The 22,584-nt window shown below is 42.5% G+C and overlaps 1 protein-coding gene across 1 annotated transcript in view; it reads right to left on the bottom strand.

Annotated features, from left to right (window-relative positions):
• The window catches only part of GABRG3 (gamma-aminobutyric acid type A receptor subunit gamma3), a 289,763-nt gene that overhangs the window by 106,304 nt on the left and 160,875 nt on the right, over positions 1-22,584 (bottom strand). Inside the window, exons 4-5 of the mRNA XM_033100212.1 lie at positions 6,977-7,197; positions 6,187-6,269 (exon numbers count right to left, since the gene is read on the bottom strand). Of these exons, the coding sequence (XP_032956103.1) occupies positions 6,187-6,269; positions 6,977-7,197 (304 nt within the window). The remainder of the gene's footprint in view (positions 1-6,186; positions 6,270-6,976; positions 7,198-22,584) is intronic.

Raw genomic sequence — 22,584 nt, 5'->3', positions numbered from 1 at the left:
TTCTGAGCTGCTTGTTACTTTGGTTATTCATGGTCATTAGTGAATTATTATTTCTCTTCCTAGGCATCTACAGTAGTGGGTTCTGCAACAGGTTGGTCGGAATGGTTTTCCCTTTGCCTTCCAGTAGGGGTTGGTAGAATGCTTTATTTTCTTTCCAGCTGCAGCCTTTAATTCTCTCTCATGCTGTAGTCTTGTATTTTCTCTGCACTATTCCAGCTTCTCACACAATGTGGGGATTCCCTGGAAGTTGGGCTTTTCCTCTGTGAACAGGTCACCTGGGTCACAGGGCATCGCCTCCCTGGGGGGATGTGGAGAGCTTCTAAAGTTCCAAAGCTCTTCCAGCACCAGATTCAGAACCAGTGTGTTTCAGCAGCTCTGTTTACTCCTGCAGAGATCTGCCCAGATAGGTAGGGACAGTGGCAGGGTGTGTTGTGTGAGGTGGCCCAGAGCAATGGTGGCGATGACCACCACAGGCAGTCCTGCACCCAAGGGTCCTTTCCCTTCACTGGAACTATTTGGGCTGCAAGTCTCTGGCTGTAGGCCACCATTCTCAGAACTGCAAATGTTCTCTTCTTTTGCTCTGACACTGCTATTATTGTGCTTCTAGCTCTGGGAGGGTGGGAGGGGTCGACTAGGCTCTGTGCCTAAGCCTTCCTTCCATCCTATGCTCAGCAGTGAGGGCTTAAACCACTGTTTTCATCCTTCTTCCCTCAGTCTGCTCCGAGGTCTCTGCCGTGAGCGTTGCGTTCAGCCGTGTTATATGCTGATCACTCAGGTGGGCCATAAGTGGAGCCCTAGCAGTCCGAGTTCTTCCCTCTCCCATGGCTGTGGTAGCTCCATAATGTAGGGAGCTCTGAACTCCGGTCTGCTCCTGAGCCCACCTGGCCTGCGTCTCTGCATTTTCCCTTACAGTCCTCCCCCACTCATCCAATTTGCCCTCCTTTAGATGATTTCAGTAATGTGCCTCTTAACCTTGTCTGTCTGCTGCACAGGGAGTACTTTGTGGAATTACAGTTGTTCAATTTGTTATAAATTCCAGCAGATTTCAAGAGGCTCACCTCACGCCACCATTTCTATGACGTCCCACTTCGTTAATTCCTTGGCCTTCTATCATGTGTAAATATTGTAAATTTGTTACCGATACATAAAATTTCTTGTACCTTGTATCTGTTCTTGTGTTTCATAATTATTTGTTACATAAAATTTCGTGTATCATAATATGTTAAAAAATGCTAAAATCCCTTTATAATACAAAAAGTAAGTATCTAAGTGTAAACAAATAAAAATTTGAATTAAAAAGTTAAAATGATTTTTTTCCCTGAAAGTTTGAAACATGAAAGCCAAAAACATGGGTGCACATTATGCACAGGAGCGCATTATACACAGCAAAATACGGTAAGTCCTAGCATTTATAGGATGATTATAACCATCTTTAGAGTCCTGCATTCTAATCATGTTGACTCTATCTTAGGCTGTTCATATGTGCTATTTTGCTTCTGGAATATGATTAAATCATACAACTAAAAACTAGAATAAACTATTTTTAGTAGGAAACATGCAATTAAAATTCTAGGGGTAAAACCTATAATAGGTTTCTGTGTTTGAATTGCTCTATACACAGACCGTTGAAGACATCTTGAGTATATAGTTTGAGTGATAACATGAAAATATGAAAGATACAGGTTAGTGTTGTGTAGAGCTATGTTTTGAGTGAAAAAGAGGAAAACATCCATAAAAGAAACAGAAAGATGTACATTTTCAAGATGGAGAGTGGAAAGATGGACTTGGATAGGGAGGAAGGATCTTATAAGCTATGCTGAAGCACTGAGTTTGACGCTAATCACAGGAGAAAAAACACACTTCTGAATGGTTATAAGCACAAGAGTGACTCACAAGAAATGCATTTTACTAAGCCAATGCCAGACAGAAATGCATTTTAGTAAGCCAATGCCAGACAGAAATGCATTTTAGTAAGCCAATGCCAGACAGAAATGCATTTTAGTAAGTCAATACATTTTAGTAGATTGTGGACTTGAAAAGGTAAGAGTGGGAACAGGGACAGCCCACAGGAGGAAGTAGTAAGCAGCAATAAGATCAAGGGCATATTCTGAAGACAGAGCCAATAGTCGCTGGCTTGATTCAATGATTCGTTCCCCAAGTCAGAAGACCCATTTCTAGTGCCATGTCCCCGTACCTAGGACAACAGCATGTTTCTGTTTCCACATCTACAGAAGTAGTGAGATAGATTAGACGGGTTTTTAAACTCTGGACTGCAGATTATGTAGCTGAGAGATGCAAAGCACCCTGTGAAAGTGTCTAAGTGTATAAACCAGAAACTGTAGCTTTGTTCAGATTCTCAAGGTGTCATATGAGCCTGATATAAGTAAGAACCACGGTACAGCTGATCGGTCACTGAGGTCTCTAAGCTGGATCATGTGGGTCAGGTCTCTAGAAACTTGCACATCATAATTCAGAAGTTCACTTCCCTAACGTGAATGAAGAGGCATGGGCTCCCTATCCTGGCATTTGTCACGTGATTATTTATTTCACTTAAACACTAGATATATTTATTTATCAGCAACTTGGATTAATTGTGTACATGAAATGGACCTAAAATAAGAGGTTAATGTGATTATTCATATTTCTATCTTCTTAAAAATAAGGTTTCCAAATTACAGATTTAAATGTATAGAAAAATTGCAAAGATACTACGAGGAGTTATCTTACATAAATATGGCCCATTTGCCACAATGAACGAACCAACATTGATACATTATCAACTAATATCCATACATTTTCTTCAGATTTCATCAGTTTCCTATCGTGCCCTTTTTCTATTCTAAGATGCCATCCAGGATATCACACTGGTAATGACAGTTTCACAGACAGTTCTTGTTCCTGACTACCTTAACAGTTCTGAAGAGTGCTGGTCAGGTTTTTATAGAAAGTATTTCAGTTGGGATTTGTATGATGTTTTTCTTATGACTAGATGGGGTTATGGGCTCTTAGGAGGAAGACCACAGAGGTAAAGTACAATTCTCATTACAGCATATACAGGTTACATGTTATCGCATGACGGATCACTGCTGATGGTGACCTTGATCACCTGGCTGAGGTACGTTTTTCAGGTTTCACCTCTAGAAAATAGCTCCCTGTTTCCATACTATACTTTCTGGAAGGAAGTCGCTATGCGCACCCTGGATGTAAGGGTAGGGAGTTTTGCCCCACCCCCTTGAAGGTAAAACATCTATCTACATAAAGTACTCGGAACTCTTCTGTAAGGGAGACTTGTTTCTTCTATCCACTTACTTAAGCTGAAATAATGCTCCCTTGCATGGCTCTACCACATTTTGTTTATCTATTTATCAGTTGATGAATATTCGGGTTGTTTCTATGTTTGGGCTATTATACACAAATGTTTTCAATTCTCTTGGATACGTGCATAGGAAAGGAATTGCTGAGTGATATGTTAATTTCATATTTAAATCTATGGACACATTGGTTAGTGATGTCCCACCAGTCCCGAGGCTCTGCTGATTTGTCTTCCTTCATCTTTCTGTCCTTTGCACTAGGTAATAAAACGGGACCTGTATTTAGGTGTGTTTGTTCTTTGTTGTTCATGAGCCCCTCTGGTCAAGGTTTCATTTCAGTGACTATACCTTTTTCCCCTTTTTTATTGTGGTAAAATACATATCACGTCAAATGTACCATCTTAACCAGTTTTAAGCATATACTTCAGTAATATTAACTGAGTCACACTGTTGTAGAAGTATCACCACCATCCATCTCCAGAACTTGGGTCATCGTGCATAAGTAAACTCTGACCCCATTAAGCTCCCCGTTCTCTGTCCTCAGCCCCTGGCAACCACCATCTTACTTTCTGTCTCTACCATGTTTCCCTGAAAATAAGAGCTAGCTGGACAATCAGCTCTAATGCGTCTTCTGGAGCAAAAATTAATATAAGACCCGGTATTATATTATATTATACCTGGTCTATATTGTATTGTATTGTATTATATTATATTATATTGTATTGTATTATATTATATTATATTACATTATATATCACATAAGAGCCGGTCTTATATTATAATAAGACCAATTCATATTAATTTTCGCTCCAAAGACACATTAGAGCTGATTGTCTAGCTAAGTCTTATTTTCAGGGAAACACAGTATATTCCGACTGCTCTGGGATCCTGAATTAAATGGAATCCTGCAGTATCTGTCCTTCTGTGACCAGCTTATTTCAGTCAGCATAATGTCCTCAAGATTCAACCATGCTGTAGCACGTGTCAGAATGTCCTTCCTTTTTAAGGCTGAATAATAGTCCACTGTGTGGATAGGGCACATTTTACTTATTCTTTCATCTATCAACAGACACTTGAGTTGTTTCTACAGGAAAGGGAGAAAACCTCAGCCACTGGCCTCAGGAGGAACTCTCATTATAAGGATATTCCCTGTTTAGCTTTGACTGTGGGAAGAACATTGTCCCTCCGAAGAATTTAAAACCACAGCCTAAACTGACAAAGACATATGGCTAAAATCCACACCATCTGTGTGGCCCAGAAACCCAGACTTCAACTTTGATTTAAAATGATAGACACACCAGCAGAGGCAGAGCAAACCCTCTTTAGAAGAATCTGCCTTAAACGTAAGCCTCAAAGAAATCCCACAGAAAAATGTCCAGGAACCATGAGCTCAAATTTACAAATTTCTGAATAGAAAAGTAAACAAATTACCATGAACCAGAGTAAAATGAAACAACAAATTCTGCAAATTGTTCCCACAAAGATATTAGAATGTTCAGGAAATATGAATGAACACACAAGAGAAAATTTGGTGAAAAAATAAGAGGCTGTCAAAATTGCGCAGAAAATTAGAATAAAAAGCAACAAAACAGAATGTCTACTACTGAGAAATAACTAAAGAATTTATAAATCCAGTAGATGAATTACCAGCATATTGGACCACTGGAAGGCTCAATAGTGCCAAACTGAGCCCATGGCGAAGACTAACAAACAGTGAAGTGAAAAAATCACTAGGAAGTCTTATATACACATGCACCAAACCAATTCATAAAAAACTAGATGCTTTGAATTGTTCCATAATTTTTAAAGAAATAAATAATAGAGAACAGCAGGCGCAAATGAATCTACAGACAAGTTTGCCAGATGTTTATAGACATCAGCCATCTACTTTCTAGACTTTGAAAATGTAATGGTTTTTTTGGAGCTGTATTAAGTTTGGATTCAACTTATTAGACTAATCTAATACATAAGAATATTTTTATCCAGTCTAGGAGTTCCATGAAATTTTGCTTTTCTATCTTGTCTTTTTTTCTGAACCTAAAATGAAACATAAAATATATTCATCCTTTATTTAATTTTTGTCTTCTCACTATAATGTCCAGTGAAGAAAGCCACAAAACCTTCTGCCTGAGATTTCATCACATCTGTTTGTCACGAACCATATGCAATTTTAAAGAAAACCAATAAAGTTAATTGAGTTCTTGTGAGTCATACTTTAGTACTTGTGATCAATTCATTTAAAATGAACCATCATAAATTCTACAGATGTATTTCCATATTGACCTTTACTTGAAAACTTATTTTATAAAAAAGCAAATAAATTTGATATTTCCTTTTATATGTATCCTTCTATGCATATTATCTTTTTTAAAAATTTGTAAATGATTACTTGTTAGCAATAATAGCAAACTTAAGTAAATTATGGGAAAAACATACTGTGAAAAATTACATCCTATAATAGTGCAATGAGACAAATATAAATATATTTAAATAAAATGTTCAGAAGACAAATTACCTTGCTTGAAGATGACAGTAAACCCAAAATTATCACAAATAAATTTTGAATACTTCCAAATAATATAGAAAACATTTCATTTGCATAAGGGTGTTTGGTAAGTCAAGTGTTCGCCCATCTCTGACTTCTTCAATATTATAAGGAATGGTTAAGCTGCTCACAGCTTTATCAATGCCACCTATCTTGTAACATGGGTCCTATGTCATAAAATCTGCGGTGAAAATGCCCCGGTGGCCGGTACCAGAAGTGTTCCCTACTGCCCAGGTTGTGCAGAGATGCTGTCATGGATCACGTGACCTTCACCAGAAACTCGGCACACCAGACCCCGCTCACACAGCATCCCACCCAAGTGGTACTCACAACTGGAGAAGGTCAGCGGGCAGGAGTGCTCGTCCATGGGGAAGTTGTGCAGCTGCAGCTGGCACTCTGCATTGATGGTGAGCCTGCAGGGGAGCCAAGGTCACTCTCAGGATCAGCCAGCCAGAACCCAGCAGCGGCCCTGTGCAAGGCCAGGGGCGGGGGTCAGGCAGTGGGGGACGCCGCCTCATGTAAGTCCACCTTGGCAGTGGCACCGTCCGTGCTGTGATATCATTGGTTGCTTTGTGCTGTGCTATTTTGTATTGTTTCTAACTATTAGAGACACCAGTCTCCCCTTGGTGATCTGGGCAGGTCAGCTCACCTCGAGGCACGGTCTCTCGCACCTCACCAGGTTTCTGTGGGCACCAGCCTGCCCCAGGAGCACTCATTATGTGGTAGCTGCCATTGCCATCAGAGGTGCATTGGGGACACCCTCCTGCTCTTTCCCTGGTGGGCTCCACTTTGTTAACTTGCTATAATTACATTTGTTAATGAGTACACCAAGACATCTTTATTTTCCTGAGTGGACCCGTGGGTCAAGTAGATTAAAGACAGTTTTCCGCAGCCCACTTCCAGCAGACATGAATCTGATGCCGGAATGAGTTTATGTTCCTTGTAGATCGTGTGTGTGTCCCTGTTTTTATACACATGGCATCAGGACGGACCTTCCAGAAACCATGCCGTCCCAGGGAGAACATGAGAAGCGTAGAACCTAATGCTGAAAACAGGCTCCCATCCCCTCACGCAAGGCCTCGCATCCGAGCGCCAGGCATTCGCGCCACCAGCATCTTACCTCAGAGTGTAGAGGATCTTGCCGTCATTCCAGATTCTGAGCAGCTGGTTGGGGGTGGTGACCCAGTGAGCCTCCGCGGTCTTAGAATTGCGGAAGATGGTGTCTGGAACCCATATCAGCCCCACCATGTTACTGTTCAGAGTGAGTATTTTCATTGTGCTGTTGAATCGAAGGCGACTATCGGTCCAGGTCTGAGCAAAAAATATATCAATTTGGTATTCCTGAAAGAGAACGACAGGACAGGCAGGCAGCCGATGAGTCAATGTTCAGTACGCTTCGTTTTCTTTGGTAAATCTCTGCTTTTCCTCCATGTGTATGACCTCAGCTCCCATGCTCCCACATCCCTTTCTGTTAGTACTTAATAGAAATGATAACCAATATTATTAGTCATTATTAGTAGTTAGTAGTGTGATATCATGTGGAAATGCTTTGTAAATCTTCAACGGTAAAAAACAAAAACAAAACCAAACCACAGAAAGTGTGCCCAGAGGCAGCAGAGTGTATTCAGAGCATGGTGGTGGCCTGTGCCCACACGACCTGCACCCACACATCCAACCTTGCATCTGTAAAGTGGTGGAATAGTGGTGCCCGCCTCCTCATGGGTATAAAGCAGAAAGGAGATGACTAAATGAAAAACCCTTCATGCCTGGCACAGAACACGTGATCCATCAGCATACAGAATCATTATTTTCACTCAAGACACTTCCAAAATGACAGAACCCAAATCAAAAAGAAAAGCAAGGCAAAAACAGCGACAGAGAATTATGGCGCTGGTGGCGCCCAACCCTAGTGCAGATTCCAGCAGAAGGCAGACGGGCACAGGTCACAGAGGCAGAGGCCCAGCATGGAAGCCATGTCTGTGCTCTGCGCACAGAGGCAGACTTTACCGTCACCACTGGACACGAGGGCGGAACCGACCGTGAGACCGAGAGAATGTCTCGTCTCGAGACTGGAGCACCTCAGAGGCCCCTCCGCTAATCAATTTAAAGGATTGTCATCAGGTCCATTGCAAGGAGGATGTAAAGCGATTATAGATTTGTATCTCTTTCATAGTTTCCTTTATGTGACAGACATTGAAACGTATTAGAGCATGAGCTCAGTAATTCTCAACAAGTCCCATATGTGTCCTTTCCATTGAGTTTGCAGTTCAAGAACCTTCTGAGGTTGGTAATTCAACCGGCTAGGCCTTGCATTTTATTACTGAACCCATGCCCCCTCCTCTCCTTGCTGGGCGGTGCCAGGCTCTGCAAACCATCGGAGACCCAGCGCGGTGCCCACTGTGCCAGTGGGCGCTCCCTAACCTCGCGGAGCTTATTCTAGTTGGAGAGACAGGCCTTAAGCAAACTAGGGGGAAAAGCAGGGCACACTGATGGTCGCGCACAGAGGTCAGTGTGTCAGCTGGGATTCTAGTTGGGATGACAGAGGGTGCCCGTCCAACACAAGGGAACTGCGTCCAGCGCATCCCAGGCTGGCACGGCACTTGAGTCGCGGGGGACTCAATGCCAGGAAGCAGCAGCTGGGGCCACGTCACCTCAGAGCTTTGAAGCTGTGTGAGACCTCAGCATCCAGGGGGTCCCACTCAAGTCCCGGCTCTGGGGACTCAGAGGCTCTCTTCCTCACCACCACTTTTCAGATGCGTGCTCATGTCTCAAGGACAGGCTCAGAGAGAGTCTGAAGACGTGTGTGTGTGTGTGCACTGTTCCCTGTCATATAACCTACCCTACACAAACGGACATAAAAATGGTTTTAAAGAGTGCTGAAACAAGTGGAATAAGTCAGACTAGAAAGACAAATACTGCATGACATCACTTACATGTGGAATTGAAAAAACACTGAACTCATAAAGCAGAGGACAGAGTGGGGGTTCCCAGAGGCAGAGGGTGGGGGGTGGGGAAATGGGTGAAGGGGTCAAATGGGTACAAACTTCCAGTTATCAGATGACACAGTCCTGGAGACGTAATGTACAACATGGTGACTACAGTTAACACTACTGTATCGTAATTTTGAAAGTTACTAAGAGAGCAGATGATAAATTACCTCATCACAAGAAAAAAAAATTGTACCTGTGTGGTGACAGATGTTAATATTGTGGTGATCATTTATACATACGCATATAATTACCATCATGTTCCTTACCAAACTAAATTATGTGACCATTATATCGCAATAAACACTTTTTAAAAAGGATCATTCAGTGTAACAGAAATAGTGCACTGCTTAGATAGCCTTGTTGGACTGTGATAAAGGCAGGTATTGAGTGTCTTGTTGGTGTTCAGGGAACAGTTTCTGCATGAACTGGAAATACATCATTCTTGTTCCCATTTTAAATGAAATCTAAGCTTCCATTATCCAAAATTTGCTCTTCATTCTGTCTCTACCGTGTTTCCCCAAAAATAAGAATGGGTCTTACATTAATTTTTGCTCCAAAAGACGCATTAGGGCTTATGTTCAGGGGATGTCATCCTGAAAAATCACGCTAGGGCTTATTTTCTGATTAGGTCTTATTTTTGGGGAGAAATGATAGGAAGAGATTAGATTTGAATAATGAAAAGGCCATTGTAGTAGAGCCTGGTTGAAGAAGTTGGTGTCACGGTGAAAATAGGGCTAAGAGAGCCACAGTCAGCAGAGAAAAGTACTGCAACAAAGACAGATCCCAGTAAGGAGAATATCAATGGCACTTTGTGCAGCTTAAATAGAGAGCGAACGCCACAGAAATAGTTCCATCGATTGTCCCTTGACCACTAGACACCAATCAGGAACGCTTATCTCTGAAATGTCAAAAAATGGCTTACCAATCCCATTTGTTCCCTCCCAGATAACACAAGGAAAGCACATTAGCAGTTATCTTCCTTTTGTGGCTCTAGTCCTCAGGAGTAGAACGCCTTCTGGGGGTTAGGACTAGGCATTTCTTTGGTACCCCACTAAGCTGCGCACACGGCAGATTTGATAGCGAAGAAGGCACCTTTCAAAGCTGCTTCTCTACAGCTAAGTTTCCAGAAGTCTGGCATCTTCCCAAGCAGCTTTATGATCTCCAACGTCAGGAAGCAGGAGGGCACCCTGCCCCCCCACACCCAGGGGTCCCAAGAGTGGCCACACCTACTTCCCGCCCCTCCTTGCACTCTCTCTCCTGTTGTGTCCTGATGGTGCACAGACCCAGAGCCAGGCTGCCTGGGTTCAAATCCAGCCTCACCATTTACAGGCCATGAAAACATGTGCACGCCAATGGTTCTACATGGAAATTGGGGAAAACGGTCATTCGAATACGATTTTCAATTGTATCATGAAATACCAAGTTTGCACTCAAGACATTAGGATATCTGTCCTTAAAAAATACCATTTAATCATTTTCAAAAAGTCCCGATTTAAAGAACTACTTGACAATGTATTATATATACATATACATAATCACACAAATGTATCTTAAATATATACCACTAATAAATGTATGAAACTCATATCTACTCACGAATTTATGAAAAAGCATGCCTGGCCATAGATAAAGAATATGAAGTAAAAAAACAAAACACAAAACACTAAAAAACTGCACATGTAGAAAACATTGAGAGAGGGGAGGTAGTGACGGTGCCCTGAGTTAATCAGGAATCATGTGTGCCTGGCAGTTAGTAAAACAAGTGTTACTGTCCATTTTGAAAAGTAAAGCCAAGGATGTGCTCTCCTGCTGCCGGGTCCACCTCGCGTGGAAAGAGGTGACAGGACGCAGGGCGGGTGCTGGGGCCGTGCTCCAGGTTCCACGCTGCCCCGGAGCCCCAAGATTTGCTGGCGGCTTGTCCTTCACCAGGAATGCCCGTGGGACCAGAGGCAGGACCTTTCAGAGACCACGTCACAGCCCCTTGTCCCTGCCTGAACCCTCACAGAAGTGTCAGGAAGGCCTGACTGGCTTTGTCTTAGTTTTTAAATATTAAAGTTCTGAAAGATGCACACCTTCAATTTCCAGGTTTCCTATATTCTAGAAGGTGGTCCTGCATATGACTTCCTTTTTCTCTACGTAAGATGACTTTGTTAACAGTCTCAGTTTCTTCTAGAAACACTGTCCACTACTTCCCTAGTCTACCTTCTTTTCAGATAAAACCTTTTCTCATGTTTTTCTACTTAATGAAATTTAGGAAGTTCTGGAAGTTAAATATCAGTAGCAAAGAACATTCACATTTTCTTTTTATACCTCAGAGCACAGGATATCCTTCATGCCCACTATTCCAGAACATTCCTCGGGGAGGAACTCTTCCAAGCACCCTCCCACCCAGTGAGGGGTGACTACTGACAGCAGAAAGTGCCGTTAGGGCGGACTCACGTTAGCCGGTCCTGGCCTGTGCACGTGACCCACGGAGAGGGCTGGTCCACCAGGCCATGGCGCAAACTCGGAATGACGACCCTCCAGAAATAATTAGGTCCCTAAACTGAATTTTAAGTAAGCACTGCAGCCCTGTTGGGAGGCTCTGGGGAGTTTAAAACTCTGAACAGGAGATGAGGAAAGAGACCTGAGCTCTTGGTGGGACCGTGAGCATGTCACCAACCGCTGTGTGCCCAGCGTCCCTGCTGCTAATAACGCAGCCACCAAGGTCCCTTCCACAGCATCTGTCGTCACTACTGACACTGACACTCATTGCAAATTGCTAGGACTCAACCCGTGTTCCAAATAACTCCCATGCCGTAACTTTGCAGAATATTCTCGGAGTATTGCCTTCCCTGTTTTACAATCAAGGTTTAATGGGGGAAGCAGGAGGGCAAGGGGGCACCTAACCAGACCTTCCTTGAGCTCAGGCTGGTTGCACATATTTTTAATGAGGCGCTCAGCAATAATGAGAAGCTCGCCCTGGACCCCCGGCGCCCTCAGACCGGAGGCAGGAGGTGGCATGTGTGCCTGCTGGTCTCAAGCCCCCTGCCAGGGAACGGCCTTCAGACGTTGGAGATAAACGCATTACAGGTACTCAAAATCCCTCCAGGCCAAGTAGCATTAAATGAATTCAGCGACAGTAAAACCACTCCAGGAGCATGAGATCACTATGACAAACGGGACTTTCTGACCCAACCAGGGGAAGCCTGAGCTCCTGGCACTTGTCTCAAACACACACACACACACACACACACACACACACACACACACACACACACACTCTTTCCTTATTTATTGTCTTGTTGTTATCTGTTAAAATCACTGCTGTGCTCCGAGTACTCAACATAGTGTCTGATACATAGTAGATGCTCAATAAATCTGGGCACGAATGAGTGTCTTCAACACTTCACTGCAAACTGAGTTTGTGAATAACCCTAACGTGCCTTCCAGCTCCCCAGTCTTAGCCTCTGCTTGCTGTTCTCTCTGCTCTCCCCCTAGCATTTCCTCCCAATAAGCAAACTCACATTGCTCCATCAATTATAGTTTTCTCTTTTTTTGTCAGATCTTTATTATGCAAGTTGATTCAGGTTCCCTTCATGTATTCTAAATCTAATTGTTTACACCCCTTCTCTTCATCTTGTTCCCATCCCCCTTGACATGGTCTTTGGTAGAAAGAGACTAAGGGAATTTTCTCTGAATTTTGTAGCAAAAAAGGTGGTGGTGGCGGGGGGGCTGCAGTAATCCCTCAGCTTCCGTGTGTCAGTCACCCCTGGACCTTATGACACTTTCAGTGAACAGTTTCTGTGTCTTATGTTTTAAGGTGTTAGATCAGGGATTTCTATATTGTTACTCATATAAAATTACTGACTAATACCTAAATTATTAGGTGGGGAAAAGTATAACCTACCCATATCTGTAGATCTCCCTGTTGCTAGGGAAATAGCCTCGATTTATTTTCCCTTTGTCCCTTGTAGGAAAGCACTTCTGTTTGCTGCTGTTATAGAAATAGTCTGTGTCTTGGTAGCTATGGAAACAGCTTGCAGGAAGTTGCTTTTCACATCACTGCTCCTCTCCCATCTCTGCACACTGGCACACAAGCCTTATTTCAGTTAGTTGACATGGATTATTATCTAGAAATCAGCTAAGGTCAGATAACCTGTCCTAACCTCAGTGTGCAAATGCCTCTGGGACAGACACCTGAAGTGTCAGTTACATGGAGGCATCGCCCCCTTCTCTGTCTCTGTCTCTCATACGTCGAATCCATAACCAAATGTATTAGCCACACCAGGAGGACCACACAAAAGGAAAAGCACAGCTTCTTCTCCCTGTTGGACGCTGTCCCAACACTGCATAGATGATAAGAGTGTCGTGGGATTACAATTTCAAGGTTACAATTTCAACTCTGCCCCCAAACATACATTTGTTTGTTTTTCAAAGAAGGTTAATGATTTCGACAAAATTTAGAGTATTATAAAAGGACAAGATATATATTTTCTGTAGAATGTTTTCATTAAATAAGAAATTTCTGAAGTGGATTGCATAATTCAGTTTTTCATCTTGAAGTTAAATGGAAACTGGTGTTTTGAAATCCACCCATCTGCTGTCACTTGGATGGATTTCACTGAGATTCAATTATGTGGGTAGAGATCAGAGAAGGGGATGATTATAATGACTGATGCTGAGAGCAAAAGCCAAGGAAAGCAAACATGTCACCCGAGCACGGCAGACATTAACACACACAGCACTGAGATGCATAATAGTCTATACTGAAGTTAGGGTGCCATCCTGAAACTAACTACACCTAGTTATACAGAAAGCCAGACTCATCCTGGAATCCAAAGCCATTAGGCACCGATCTACTTCTGTAAGTGTGGGCTATGTTTAATGTTAGAATAATCAGTTATGGAAGGTTGCCAAACACCCTGGGAATTTTAGTACAAACAGCTTGTCAACGAAATATATGTATGTATGTATGTGTGTGTATGTATGTGTGTACATACACACACACACACACATATACACACATACATACATATATATATTCGTTTATATCTGAAACACCTATAAAGTTCCCTGTAACTGTTATTCTTTCCATAATTACTGTGAAAAGTGCTATAAGAAAATAAGGGGACTTCTGTTGTTATTGGGGCATCTATATGCTCTCCTCTCTAACAATAACTTAAAGTTGTTTGAAATGATCGACTGAAATTTTATTTTTGAAAGACATTTCCAAAAAGAAAAAAATTTCGTAATTCAAATTAAAGACCTAAGTAGATAGCCTTTGACCCAGGGTATCACTGGAAATAAACACACAAGAGAGACATTTTCAAAGATTTCCAGGAAATGTACTTCTTATTAGCAGTATTTCAGCTCCATATAACAGAAAAGGTTATAGAGATCAGACACACACACACAAACACACTCATCATTCATGACGAAGGCCACGAACACATGGAATAAGGGTGTTCTTTCAGTATTCTGCTACATTAATATTTTATTTTTCTGTCACCTACTTCATAGATTAATCTTCTTCAAAAAAACTATTTGGAAAGAGGAAACACTTACACGAAAAGAGTGCACTTTTCAAGTCCACAAGAAGGTAAAGACAAAGAAATGTGACTCTTACTAAAGCTAGCTCACCTTTTCATTTCTTGCATGAGAAAACACATATTGTTCACCAAAAACAGTGTTCAATGTGAAGCCATTTAAAATATTTTTAATACAGCTGAGAAAAGGTCAGCAACTGTGTAAGTGGCCTTTTTTCCTTTTCACTCACAAGAGGCGATGGCTGGTTATGGGTTAATGGCCAAACCTGTTGGTGAAGCTCTTACCCGTTAAGTGACAGAGAGGGTGTGAATGCTGAACAGCTGATACTAAAAACCTAATAAACTGAGGCTCTGACTTGGGAATTTTAGTAAGGTCATGGATGTGGAATTTCAGGAGGAAGTCAGTAAAAAAAACTGTGAAGTCTGTTTATCAAACTAAAGTCATTAAGATGGTAGATTCTTCCAAAAGGGAGAAAAGATAAATGATTTCATAGGAAAGAATAAATATTTTTTAAATGTTCCTCAAATGCACCTGAATGCTCGTATTTGTTCACATTTAATTGGAACTTGGCATTCAATAGGAAGTAAGGTATCTAAAGACCGCAATTGGCAGGTCCACGTGATATAAGTCCTCAGTGCTGGAGACACCTCAGACACTCATGCTAGCATCCCAAGTGATGTAGCACTTCCAGAATATGGATTCTGGACTCGGATGTATTAAAAGATAAACTCCTTACGTAAAGCCTGTCCCTATGATCTTAGTGTTACCTGCGCCAGCTTCATGTACTGTCCCTTCTCTTGTGATTGTCATACCCCCCAAAAGGTGCTTAAATGTTTTCACGTTCAAATATATAGTTGAACAGACACAACCTTCTTGCTAACCGAGTCCTTTCATCTAATTGTGCTCCGCCAATAATTCTATCTGTACTGAAACAAATAACACCTTTTGTAAATCTTTCCCGTGTTATTACCTATCCAGACTTTCATTCTATTCTTAATATATTTACTCTCCGGACAGAGATGACTTGTGACAGACCCGTGTCCTCCAGAGGCAGACTTAAAATATTTCCTGTTCCTTGCAGAAAGAAATCATCTGAATTCTGAAATTCAAGAGATCTACTCATAAAATCGCATGGATTTCCTTACGGGACCTGGCTCCGTGTTCAATTACTGGTAGAAAACTAAAAAGCTGTTTATTGATAGACTGTGTACAATCTAATCTATTATCCTTCAATTTCTTTTCTTAAATATCCAGATTAAAATTCAAACTCCTTAGCTTATAAGTGCTATTAAAAATGGATGTTACTGGTTCAGATTCCATCACGTATTTACCTTTTCAGTGGTGGTGGTTTGTTTTATTCTGTTTTTTAATTTTGCTTGGGGAAAATTTAACTGTTTTACCCTCCTAATAACTTTTCAACATACTTTTTCAGAATTCAATTCTTTTTGTCTTTTTCTATTAATGTATTTGTCACAATTCCCCTAAAACCACAGAATGGTCAATTTCATCATGTAATTAAAACTATTAAAGACTTAACAACAATAAAATCAAAGTTAGTGAAGCCCCTCCTTGTATTTTTTCCTAACAGACATTGCAGAGCTAAGATGTCCTAGACCCCACCCCCCGACACAGAGAACATAACCTGAGGGCCAGGAAGGGGCACAGACTGCCAGCCACACGTGGGTCTTGAGTCTTGACTTCAGGGGACATTTCCCAGGAAGACGCAGGGCCAGCGAAAGAGGCGGGCGGGGGTCAGCAGGCTGCCGCTGAGCAAGGTTTGGTCGGGGGACCCTCGGGAGCCCGCACGGAGACAGACACGGCGCGAGTGAGCGCGGTGGGGCCTAGGGGGCCCAGGGCCAGCTCTGCGCCGCTAGGTATCACCGCAGCCGGCGCTCAGCCCGCACGCACCTCTCCCCCCAGAGCTGATGACTTTTCCGTGCCCCTGGGCTCTGCTGCTGCCCTAGCGCCCTAATCCCGAGGTCCTTAAGTGAAAACCGCATGGCACCATGTCCTCCACTGAACGGACACGGCACTGAGTGGGAAGGACACTGGAGAGGACTTCTGAGCGAGGAGTCCCTCTGCTGTGCTCCGCTGCCACACCTTCTCAGGGCCCCAGGGCCAACCGCACGCAGCCTGAGCCGTGCTCAAGGAAGTGGGGGGCTGCGTGCAGGGGCTGACCGGGTGACAGGAGCAGGAAGAGTGGGAACTAGAGGAGGCCAGTGGAGGGTTTTACTAAAGAAGGTAGGCTCCCGGGCCCACGAGGACACCAGCGGTGTGTATGTGGTCACTAACGACAGGATTATGTGTGTGTACACACTTATGTGACCATGAGCACACACCCACAAGACGCAATCACAACCAAAAGAAGTGTTTGTGAATCACAACACGACTTAACACCATCTTATATTCTGGTTGCACTGCTTTTGTGACAGTGCTGCCTTTCCATATTTATAAAACCAGAAGAAATATATATATATATATATATATATATATATATATATATATATATATATATATATATATATATATTTATATATATATATTTTTTTTGCGGCAGGTCTTTGCAAATTGCTATTTAATAATCAGATCATAATAACCACAATATTTATGTAATTAGGTCTGTTGTTATTTTAATTCAAGGCAACGAATGACGCTAGATTCGGAATCCTAGTCACTGAACAGAGTTATGCCTTAATTAGAACATTCTCCCCATTTAATATTACTTCAAGCCAGTTTAAAAATAAAGAAGCTAAGTAAGCTTTGCAGGTAGTTTCCTTAAAAGAGAAGTTTCATACGTAATATTTTATTATATTGATGGCTTCTCCACTTGTAATCACATGATACCAACCTTCGGGGAATGACAACCGCTGTAGCCGGGATGTCTCTGTTTGTCTTTGCACATCCATCTCCATGTGTACACATGCAGACAGTAATTATTGACAGCACGATTACATGATTCAGCTCACTTCTCTATCCTAACTCATTTTACCCACATAAAGCGTAGGCCACATCACCATGGGATTGAACTCCATGGGATTAAATATGTTCACGTTGATGTATTTATTCTAAAGAAAAAAAGAGACACACACAGAGACCACATCCAAGTTGCATCCGATTCTTGGATAGCAAAGCACATTCCGTAGCCTTCTGAAGGAAGCTTTTAGGAAAATCTAATTTTAACTAAGTGACTCTCAATACTTTCGACAACTCATTAATGTATTTGTTCACCTCTAAGCAATATCATTCATGGAGAGTTAATTAAGCACTAGACAATTGAGTTACAGCAGTCGCCTCTTATCTGGGGGAGAGGAGAGAGCACGTTCTAAGACCCCCAGTGGATGCCTGAAACCATGGGTGGTACCGAACGCCGTATACACTGTTTTCTCCTATACAGTCGCGACCACATAATGACGGTTCAGTCTGCAATGGCTGTCATAGATGATGGTGGTCTCGTAAGATACAATGGAGCTGAAAAATCCCCCTCGCCTGGTGACGTCATGACATAATAGGGTAACACATGGTCACACGTCTGTGGTGATGCTGGTGTCCACAAAGCTGCTGTCAGGGCTCCATCTGAAAATACCTGTAGCTCCAGCTTAGACTCCTCTTAATGCCTTTAAACGGGTGTTTTGTTGCTCTGTGTCAATACAATTTGGCCATAATTCCCATTTACTTTCTAATGTATTAAAAATGTTGTCAGGAATATTAGAAATTATATGGATAATCCAGATTGAAGCAAAACTATTTAATTATTCTTGTGTCCATTTCTTGAAAGGGTATCAGATTTTTAATGTAATGACTAATTATGAAGTCACTTCCTCAAACCATGCAAGTTGTTGTGGATGGAAACCTGCAGAGCTCGATGCCGTACCTGGCAGGAAACCAGCGCCTACCTCTGCAGCTGGCGTGCCAGCCTCCCAGGGGAGGGCTCCTGGCATCTGTGTGTGCACTGGCCCAACCCCAGGCCCCAGGGGCCCTGCCAGCTGCTTCTACCACCTCACCAGTAGGGTGAAAAGCCATGTCCACTTCACTTTTTAAAAGTATAGAATTATCTTATTCAGAACAAAAGGCTCATTAAGAAACTTAAAGATGGCAATATCATGGAGCACGTGGGCGATCCCAGTGGGCTTCCTGGGCTGCCATTCTGATGGGTCAGCTTGGGAACATCATGCAGTACTTGACAGCACTGTTCATTAGGAATGTCCATAAAGGCTTCAAAGCATCAGAACTAAATGACTGAATCTGACAGCAACTGAGTACCATTATTGGTATCACAATAAGGATGGGGTAATTTATCATAATACAATTAGCTGAAAGTCCAAGAAGATAAATTAGTGCCACCATATAATGTGAAGAGAGCGTGGTTGACTGCTGTGGAAGGTCGGGGCAATGAAAATTCTTATTTAAGAGCAATTTATGTATTTATTTATTTTTATGTTTTGTATATTAGTTTCAGGTGTACAAACCAACATAATGATTAGACATTTACTCCCCTCACAAAGTGATAACCCCCACTACCAGTCTACTACCCCTCTGACACCATATCTAACTGTTACTATACCACTGACTATATTCTCTGTGCTGTACTTTACATCCTGTGACTATATATATATATATTAAATTATAGTTGACATTCAATCTTATTCTACTTCAGCTTCAGGTGTACAGCGCAGTGGTCAGGCATCTACACCGTCTATGACGTGATCCCCCTGATAAGTCCAGTGCCCATCTGGCACCTTACATGATCTTTACAACATTGTTGATTACATTCCCCAAACTGTATTTCACATCCCCGTGACTATTTTTTGACTACCAATTTGTGTTTCCTACTCCCTTCACCTTTCTCACCCAGACCCCCAAGCCCCTCCCATCTGGCAACCATCAGTTTTTTCTCCGCATCTCTGAGTCTATTTCTTTTCTGTTTGTTCGTTTATTGTTCTTTAGATTCCACATATGTGAGATCATATGGTATTTGTCTTTCTCAGTCTGACTTATTTCACTTAGTATAATGTTTTCTAGGTCCAATTTATGAATGGCTGAAGATTCTCGTTTAGTTTTGAAGATGTCTGAGAAAACTGTTTTAGATAACCTGTAGAAACTGATGTATTTAAACAGATGGGTTAAATTATTCAACTTAGGCAAAATTTTTATTAGTAAGATATAGAATTTCTGAAGAGTATCATGAACTTTTAATACATACTTATTATTTAAACAAATGCTCTAAGTTCAGTATTAGGGGAATATTTAAAATTAGCCTATCAAATTCAAGCACAACTTTTCATTTTAAAACACAAAAATGTTTAGATATACAAGGATACAGAAATGCAAAGGTGGTCTTAAACCTTATCAAGTATTTTTATTTCTAAAGAGCATATGCTTTTTTTTTTTAAAGAACAAATATTTAATAAATATTATTCTAAATTCAGAATTTCAGTTTATGTTTGTTCAATTGTTTGACTATTGGGGTACTAAAATCATGACAAATATAAAAGCATTTGAAGTAATCCTAGCCCCCCAGGTTAGTACAGTACAGTAGTGATGCTGCCTGTTCCTCAAAACTTTACATGCATTAAAACCATATTTGTTGAACACCTAAATCTAGGGAATTTTATTTGGTCCTGTCATGGAAAACACACTTTTTAAGTGATGATTAAAAATTTCAAAAATCTCCAATTCATTTGCAAACAAGACAGAGGAGGGAGACATATGTAGCACCAAAAATTATGATTTAGTGCAATTATGTGTCACACGTGGAGGTTGGGGCATTACTCTGTGTTTATTTTGCTCATTATCACAGATTAGGAAAGGCAAAATAATCCTCATCAGCTCTCTGCCACTTCACAGTACCATTTCATGTCTTCCCATGTTGTCACCCTAATGTGAAGTATGACAATGACATACCACCCTCCTAGGTCTCCCTCTGGCAGCATGGAGCAGGAAGGGGGGCCCTGAAGAGGCGGAGACTTTGTTCCTCCTGGCACTGGGTGTTCTGAAGATCCATGTTAGTGAACACTGTCTCTCCAGCTCTTATCAATTTAAACTCATTAAACAAGGTAATTTTTGTTACCACTTCCTTATAAATTCTAGTATCTCTGAGGCCTCATTTATCACATACCTATTAGGAACAGAAACAAGAGAAAAGAGAAGGGGCAGACTCATGACCACCCGTGTCTCCTGGGCATGGAGCCCCAGGATGGCTCTGTGACAGCACGTCCTGCACAGAGGGACCCAGTGCTTCACCTCCTGGTGTGGAGTCCATAGGGGGCTCAGTTAACTCTTCTCCCACCCTCTCCTTCCTCCTTCCTCCTTCCAGACATAATCACGATGGTCCAGTGTTCATGAGGACAGTGCACACCAGGTATAAACAAAGGTAAACACACCCCTAGTGCTCACAGAGACCCATTAGGTCAAGTGCACTGTCACCCTCACGTTAGAGGTGAGACGTCTGGGTCTGGTGAGGGCCCTCTCCCAGGCGAACAGACAGCCCCCTACTCATTGTGCCCTCACATGGGTCTTCAAGGGTGCATGTGTGCAGAGGTCTCTCCCTCTCTGTCTTCTCATCAGGCCACCAGTCCTATAAGATTAGGACTCTGCACCTATAACCCCATTCAACCTTAACAACTTCCTAAAACCCTCATCCCCAAATACACTCACATTGTGACATTGTGTGTTAGGGCTTCAACACATGACGGGGGGGGGGGGGGGACACAGTTCAGTCCATAGCACACCTCCTGTGAAAACATGAGGACATCAACTAGACATCACCTAGTCCTCAGAAGGCCTGATTTCATTCGTGCAGCTCTGAGCACTTTGGGGTCCCCACAAGATTCGGCAAGTTTTCTGTTAAGATTGTCCATCACGCTAGATGGGTCTCACACCCACGTTTTCTGCGTCTCTGCTACAGGTCTTTGTAAAACGTGCCATAAAGCCACCCTTTAAGAGACCCAACCTCCTCATCGAAAGCTGGGAAGGGGCTCTTCACCTGAATGCTGCCATCTCACACTCAGTCCTGTGATTAGGGAATTTTCAGTATTGTCACTGCTACTATTTACTTCCCATTTATTTCACAGATGTAATTTCATCTGGGTGTATCATTAACTTTCATGAATTATGTCCGTTTATAACTTTTTAATAGCCTAGAAAGATCACTGAATTCAGCACTCATGCAATCTCGTATTTGTTGCATACCTTCGACAGGCTTAGAAGCTAGTTGTGCTAAAATCTCTTGGATAAAGAACACAAATATTTGATCCAATGTCAGCTCTCCAGGGGCTTGCAATTTTAAAGGAAAAGACATGATAGAAAAACCAGTAAGAACAGACACCCTTTGGGAAGATGAGCTTCTTTCCCTCTGCCATTTACTAGTAAGGAAAGTAGGAAGGAACAGTGAACCTCTGTAGGGGAAAACAGGGTAGGGGTCTGCCAGCCTCTGAAGGTCCCTCTGAGTGTCCCTCTGAGTATAACTGCAGAACCAGCTCAAAAACGGTCCCATCCTGTTTGACAAGGTGCTGGGTTGCTTTTCAGGGACAGCAGACCAGGACCACAAGTCAGGGAGCCCCAGCTGCTGCCACAGGAGAGAACTGTGACCTCAGCTGCGCCCGGAACCAAAGTCTCGCCCCCACCACGCGCACACGGAACCAAAGGCCCGGACACGACCGGAACTCGAACACCGGAACCTTTCAGAAGCGGAGGGTCCGCTGCCCAGGAAGGGCCGTGCTGACGCCCCTTAACCGTAAACGGCCCAGCTCCCGGGCCTCCAGTTAGAGCTCGCCCGCCAGCGCGTCTGCACGCCTGTCCCCTAAACCCTTATAAGCCCGCCTGGAACCCCGGCTCGGGGAGTTTGGAGCATCAGCCTCTCACGGTCCTGAGTGACCGCCATTCGTAGCAAAATGGCCGGTGTCTGTTCCCTGCAGTTGTCGGTGTCCGGTGTTTCCCGGCGGCCCGGCGCTTCCTGTTCCTAAAAAGGCGGACCCCAGAATCCTCACGTTGGAGAATCAGCCACTGCAGCCATTACCATTTCGGAAACTCTGCAATAGTCGTTTGGTTTCAAGCCTTCTTTTATAAATGTCATAACTACATAATGAAATAGGGGAGAGGATTCTATACATTTCCTTACGGATATTTCAATTTGAACACATCAAATGAAGTGGTTGAGTTGCACCAACAGAAATATGTGGGCACAGTCATGGGGACTGCATGCTTTGGTGAG

This window comes from Rhinolophus ferrumequinum, chromosome 28 (assembly GCF_004115265.2).
Source record: "Rhinolophus ferrumequinum isolate MPI-CBG mRhiFer1 chromosome 28, mRhiFer1_v1.p, whole genome shotgun sequence".
Classification (NCBI taxonomy): Eukaryota; Metazoa; Chordata; class Mammalia; order Chiroptera; family Rhinolophidae; genus Rhinolophus; species Rhinolophus ferrumequinum.
The sequence above is the reverse complement of the archived record's forward strand: the minus strand, read 5'-3'. Positions and strand labels throughout refer to the sequence as shown.